The 7,681-nt window shown below is 30.7% G+C and overlaps 1 protein-coding gene across 4 annotated transcripts in view; it reads right to left on the bottom strand.

Moving 5' to 3' along the window:
- LOC115222431 overlaps positions 1-7,681 on the bottom strand; it is a 36,733-nt gene continuing 29,052 nt past the window's right edge. For all 4 annotated transcript variants that reach the window (XM_029792651.2, XM_029792643.2, XM_029792635.2 and 1 more), the window contains 3 exons: positions 5,028-5,144; positions 2,010-2,123; positions 1-626 (listed from right to left, as the gene is read on the bottom strand). In XM_029792651.2, the coding sequence (XP_029648511.1) occupies positions 616-626; positions 2,010-2,123; positions 5,028-5,144 (242 nt within the window). In that variant the 3' untranslated portion in view covers positions 1-615. The remainder of the gene's footprint in view (positions 627-2,009; positions 2,124-5,027; positions 5,145-7,681) is intronic.

Genomic DNA, 7,681 nt, shown 5'->3' on the forward strand with positions numbered 1-7,681 from the left:
TTTGGTGGGTATTTGAAGTATTTATTTCCATCAACCAAGTGATATTTGTTTGTTGTGTAGTCCATGTGAGTCTGGTCGATCGATGAACAAGAGTGTCTCAACGAATTTCATGATAAAAACTTTATACTTTTAATGATTAAAAATATACAAGTGCATTTAAGCGTACTTTATTAAACATTAATATTGTTTGAAAATAAATAAGAATTTAAAGCTTTTATACAAATATACAGAAGAAAATCGAGTAGCTGTGTTGTTATTGTCTTCCAATTGTACATTTATCGACTGAAGATTGTATATTGAACTTTTAAAATCTTAATGAAACGGATCCAAGCGTTTTCATTGACGGATCATTAAGAAGTTATCATCATGTCACAATAGCTATTACTTTTGTCGTTACTGTTTTTTAAGCGTGTAACCTAATGGAATTGCCAAATTTGTTGGCCACAATAACAATTATTATTGACACTTTGGTTACAGAATATTCATACAAAACTTCAATCTCCATCTGATTTACAAGTTCAGGTATTCTGTGTAAATTTTACGACTGATATTAACTTGATCATGTGGATTCCTACGTATCTCTAGGTCCGAATATATTGGTACATCCGCCTTTTCTTAAGAGCAGCCTAGATAGGTAAAGAAAAGAAATAAAGCAACTTTTAATAACTGGTTGTAAAATAAAATTTTGCTCAATATAATGAAAGTAAGTAAATCAAATATTGAATTAAAATTGAAGTAAAATAAAAAATAAAACGAAAATGCATTTATAGTTCTGTTGAAAAGTGAGTAAACATCTTAATAAACCGCTGAACAATATTAACATAGAAGTAATTTGTGAATTATGCTTGAATAGGTTATTAAACTTAGTACTGAATGTAATACCACTATGTTCGAATTACATTAAGGTATGTGATCGGCAAAAAGCAGATCGCCCATTCAAATTGTAAAGCTCAAAATATGTGAAAAAAATTTACATATATGTTTCAGTTCTAACTCCTTGTTGATATGCAATTCTAAGCATTTGGTCATATGCTAAGAAAGGTATAATTTTTTGTCTGTATGAGGAAGAGCTTCTTCAAGGTTATTATGTGCTTATCCATCCTTCAAAGATAAATGTTACCCTTAGTTCTATAAGCTCATAATAACCCTAGAGAGATTCTCCTCCATATGATGCTTTTCTTAGCATATAACCAAATGTTTAGAAATGCATATCAAGTAAGAGGTACAAGTGAAACATATATGTAGGATTTTATCCATTTTTTGAGCTTTGCATCTTATGATTTATTTGTATTATGTCTTTTAAAAGATTCAACATCTTTATATCATACAAGTAAATTATTCATACATCAATTTTCCTCCATTTTCTTTCTTTCAATATTAATAATATGTATTAAAACAATAATCCCTAACATATCGCAGAGACTTTCGCATTATATGAAAGTGCTTAACCAGTGGAATCTTTTGGATTATGTAATCCCTAATGTGGATCTAACTTCTTCGTATTGACTATATATATATATATATATATATATATATATATATATATATACATATGTGTGTGTGCGTGTGTGTGTGTATGTGTGAGCGTGAGAGAGAGAGAGAGAGAGAGAGAGAGAGAGAGAGAAAGAGAGAACAAAGTATAAATACATATATAATGAAATAAACTCCTAGCTGCAATTTGAGAATAGTAAATACTACTTAATATTGCATTAATGGATCAAAACAGTTTGATGCAAATTCATTTGTACTCCGAATTTCAAGCGTGATGCTAATCATAAGTCATTGGGAATGCCCAACGGCTACAGATTAGCATCACGCTTGAAACTCGGAGTACCAACGAATTTGAATCAAACTGTTTTGATCCTTACATGTAACTCCCAATAAATATGTCGAGTGCCCTTCTTTCGGTTGTCCAGTCACTCGTTAATATTGAATTAAGTAATATTAAGGACTTCGAACAGTATGTATTTCCTTTCTTTAATAAAATACTTGAAAATTCCTGTGCTCACTCTTATATGTAGTTTCGAGGAGAACCCCATTCCGTATTTTTCGACAATATAAATCAAAACACTTGGATCGCTTTCTTTCTCCAATGGGTAAACACTGACCATTTATTGGACAACCTGCCAGAATAAAAAAGTAGTTTATTTTTAAATCAGTTATTGCTTCTATGAAATATAATTTTTTATTTTCGTTTTCTCAGATATATACATTATGCATTGGTAAACACAATTAAATAATAATCGATAGTTAAAACACGCTGGCTGGTTGTTTGATTGATTTCTTCACTCATGCATTACATCTCATAGAGAGAAAGTATGAACAGTAAAAGAGAGGTGCAGAGAAAGATAAAATAATGGGTGCAGAATAAGTGCTTAGATGGAGGAATAAGACAAGAGTGCTAAACACACAGTGAGAGAGAAAGTTCATACAGACAGCAGTGGGGGATAAGTAAATGACAAAGTAGTTACGGAAAATACATACATGCATGTGTGAAACGAAATACCTCAGATACTGCGTACTACAGACTAACAGTTTAAAATAACTTAAATGATGGTACGTATACATATGCATGAAGTGTATATACTTTAGTAAACATGTACTTAGGAAAAATAATTTAGAATTTATTCCATATTTCATATCCAAAATGTAGATGAACAATCAAATGCAAAATTATTCACTGCGAATGAAAATGAAAATTTACCCACACAATATATATATATATATACAAACTTACATACAGGATTTAAATTCGATAATCTGACAAGCGTGTATAGCATGATGTGTATTGCTAAGCAACCTTTCAGGTTCAAACGTGCAACATGGTTGGTCTTTTTTGAAAAAAAAAAATTGGGACGCCAGTTTGTTGGAAAACACGAAAATCTACCTTAGTCTTTCAGAAAATTTTGCAGTTCTGTAGATTTTTCGGCTAAACAAAACCTGCATTTCTTTGATCCATTAACCTATGGCGAGGATCATTCCATGATGCTCCACTTGATAGTATGTGGTGTGCAGTTAGCCTTCAGATCCCAAATATTGCTAACTTCGTGGCTATAGTATTATTCACGATCGGAGAGAAGGCAAGTAGTTAGCCTATCTTTTGCTAAAATTTGTTCTGTCAATGCATGTTTTCTGTTAAGTTTCCGTATTCTGGAACGCTACTGTCACTTCAGCTTCATAAAACACTGAAATAATCGTGCATATTTGGTCGAGTGCGCGAGGTTCTGGGTTTCAATAGTTACAACTAGGAGTGGTCGCTTGGTATGACCTCTGAATGATAATATTTTTCCTATTGGTTTATCAGCTGTATGTCCATTACAAATTTTGTTAACTGGAAATTCTTATCTATTAAGGCAAAGAATTTTTACCTACGTCAGTCTTAACATTCAAAGAGAATGGGAACCAAGAATATAATCTTTTTTGATTTTGTAATTTTAATCATAGGGTTGTAAGTTATCTTTTCTTTCAACCCACTGTTAACCAGGGTGTAACTATAATAGGGAGTTTCCTTATCGATTGTTTCCTTTGAAGAGAAGAGGTTAGATATATTATTGTTGATATTGACTATAAGGGTTTTGAACACTATATTGGTACAATGTAGTAGGATTGTTTATGTAGATACATCACTTTTTCATCAGGTTTATTTTGAGAAGACACGTTTAGGTCTAGGGCAGCATCTAAGAAATCGACTTTAGAGAAGTTAGTAATTACAGTAATTATGAGGTCTATTCGTCATAAAGTATTTCTGAAATTCTTCGTAGATTTAACAAGTCCATCATAGCCTATACTATTGTCATGGTATTGACGAATGTTATGGTAGGGAAACTTAGATATCTATCTAATATAAAAAGACCTACTATCAGCACTATCATATGAATCCATCGATTCATCAAATAATTAATCTTTTTCAGACTTTATATATAAATGAAGCTGTGTGGCCCAGTGGTTACGGTGTTGCACTCGCGATTCTAAGATCGCAGTTTCGGTTACCGAACTGGAAGGTACAATGTGTTCTTGAGCAAAATGCTTCATCTCATGTTCCTTTGCAAATACTTCTCTGTTTGATGTATAGCACACCGTGCACTCGTTCAGGTAAAGTCGATTTGATGAAAGAAGTGATTTCATGTATACCACAGGATTTTGTTTATAATAAGCAAATTGTCTGTGCAGGTTGGTCAGCAAGATGTTACAGAATCCTCATCTGCAGCTTACAAGAGGAGAGGCAATCATATACATACAAGCATACATACATACATACATACATACATACATACATACATACATACATACATACATACATACACACATACATACATACATACATACATACATACACACACATATATACATACATACATATATACACACACACATGTATACATACATACATACATACATACATACATACACACACACACAAAAGCACACTAATATATATTTATATATAAATATATATATATACGCTGAGAGAGGGAGAGAGAGAGGAGAAAAGAGAGAAAAGAAGCATGAATTTGGTATTCTTTTATTTCATCTGTTACACGATTTTGAGTTCGATTATTTATGATGTATTATAAATGCAATTTACAAAGACCTTTTAATCACTCCAGTTATGTCTTCAGGTCACGTATTTATATAAGATGGTTGCATGTCTATGATTCGATGTTTGGTATGATTATATGCTCTTTGTAAATTGCATTTAGAAATCGCATTTATAATACATCTATAATTAAATACTGAAACTTTTGTAACAGATTAAATAAACGAACAACAGAACACCAAATTCGCGCTTCATGTTTTTCTCTCATTATATATTGTTTAATTATTTGTCAGAGCTATCATACAAGAATGACCGGAAAATCCTTTATGTCGTATATAATTAGTAACTGATGGAGACCAATTGATAAAGATCACATGACAAATAAAGTATTATTTTCTGTTAGTATATGAACTATATATATTTTTGGTATTTAGAAAATGAATGTTTTAGCGTATTACATGACCTTGCTCCGAGTGATTTACAAGCTTACCCATGAGTTTTTCGGAAAAATAGTATCCATTTCTGAGTTTCTTACAAATTCCATAGCGACACTGCTTGAGTTTGTATTTCTTTCCAGTTTTGTAACACACGTTATTATATATACAACCTTTGAGGGGAAAAATAGTTTTTGTTTATTTCAGTGATTGAAATTTATACTTGTGTGAAATATGTAATTATATTGGTCTCATCTGAAATATATAAATTATTCTCTCAATAAATTTATGACTACTGAATATTAACTACATTTTGAAAGACAAGTATTTACCTGAAAATTATGTCACATCTCAAGTATAATTAATGCCTCAATCAATAAACTCACATAACTAAACATGGCGTATGTCTTTTAACAGAGGGGGAGGTATTACGTTTTGCTTATAGATATTTATTGATTTAATAGAATATATTCACGAGTGCATTTTTCTTAAACATATCTTAATGAAAGCTTTACAACAAGTTTTGCTTTCTGTTGGCATTCTGGTTAAGTGTAATATAATTTGAGATGTACTAGATGATATATCTTTTCAGCAACATATTTTAAATTCGATGTGAAAAAGAAGCAATGATTTTACACCATAGATTTTATCTCTCTGTGTTTAAAAGAAATGGCATCATTTTCACCTTCCCTAGAGCTTCGCAAGCGGAAGAAAATGCAGCTTCTGTTAAAGATGATTAGAAGTATATAGCTAACTCAAATGTATAGAACTTGGAAATTACTCTGTCTAAGTTGCATAACAGTTTCCAACATGGAATCATTTAGTAATATCCTCGTGCACTGCAAATTGCTTTTGAATAATTTGAAATGTAATCTTTTCTAATTTCTCTTAGATCGTTCACCATTTTCATTTGCACGGACAAGTAAAATCTGTGGTGTGACCAATTTGTTTACTACCCACAGCGTCGATAAAATACATAATTTTAACGTATTATAGATAGAAACTGGGAGGTGTCAAGACTTTATATTATACATGGAAAAGAATAGAAAGAGAGACAGAAAAGAATTTTCTTTTCACTTGGAGAGAAAATATCGAGTGAGGAAACAGATAATTGCCAAGCTGCGTATGTTTCGTAGTAAGTGTCTCTCTCTGTATCGTTTGGTGCTTGTTTGCATGAATATGTGTGTGATACACATGTGCACATGCATATGTATACACAGACATATATATGCACGTATATATGCGTGTATGCATGTACGTATATATCTATGTCTATTTATCTATCTATCTATCTAAACATACGTACATCATACATACATGCATATATATATGTTTATATATATATATATATATATATATATATATATATAATATATATATATATATATACAAATTTAGCAAACAATAGAACGTAAGCTAGCAAGACAAATGAAAAGTAACAAAATATAGATTATTCTCATACATGTTTCACTATATAGATCTGCAAATTATATTTGTATAGGCGGTCACACTGAGGATCTACGGGCAGATTGCGTAAGTAAAAATTACGTAATATGATAATACTGAAACATATTATATTTCTATGTCTATACATATGTATACACATACATTTACACGTATGTATGTATATATGTATGTATGTATGTATCGCACAAATATTTATATTCACTACCACAAGTACCTACATATGCGAGTATACACACACATGCATTTTAACACATACACACAGACACGCATATCTATCTATCTATTTATCTCTACATATATATACAAATGTATGTATACATGTACACATAATATATCTTTATACACATGCATTCCACGCATATATATACACACACATAGACTAACATGCACACATGTATACATAAAAATATATATAAATATCTATTTCTATGTCTATACATATACATATACACACATTCACACGTATGTATGTATGTTTGTATGTGTATGTATGTATGTGTGTATGTATGCATGTATGTATGTATGTATGTATGTATGTATGTATGTATGTATGCATGTATGTATGTATGTTTGTATGTATGTATTTATGAATGTATGTATATACACTTCAAAGGTTGCAGAATTGTGTATCGATAAATATATTAGTTAATCAAATTGCAAAACAGTTCCATTTTCATATTTGTATTAGTATTTGTACAATTTTCCAATAGTAAATATTACATTACAAAAACATTTATATAACAACAATCTTCAGATAAATAGTTACTTAGTATTATCAACAAGCAGTTAATGTAATTCACATATGCTTACTGTAGGAAATTGACTGAAATTTTCTTTGAAATATTTTCCGATACTCTCCAGAAGGCTGCAACTTCCGAAAACTATTTTAAGCAATAGGCTTGCTTCTAAGGTAACACAATTGACATTAGTTGTGCATATTCATACAAACAGTTTAACTCATCAGGCACTGAAAGAGGATTCGGCTACAATCAGCCGTTGAAAAACGTTGGATACTACAGACTGTAGCCTCTATTCAAATATTCTTAAATGAAGTTAATTGCATATATAGATTAATAAGACTGTCTATTTTACTATATTTTCTTAGTAAAACTGGATTTAAATCAATATGATTATTTTCCTTCCTTTTCACTCAGAATAGGTTTAAGCTTATCGTTAATTTTTTTTCTCTTACTTTTATTCAAATTTCGCTTGAAACATTAAGCTTTTGAAATTGGGCACATTA

Source organism: Octopus sinensis, linkage group LG2, assembly GCF_006345805.1.
Source record: "Octopus sinensis linkage group LG2, ASM634580v1, whole genome shotgun sequence".
Lineage (NCBI taxonomy): Eukaryota > Metazoa > Mollusca > Cephalopoda > Octopoda > Octopodidae > Octopus > Octopus sinensis.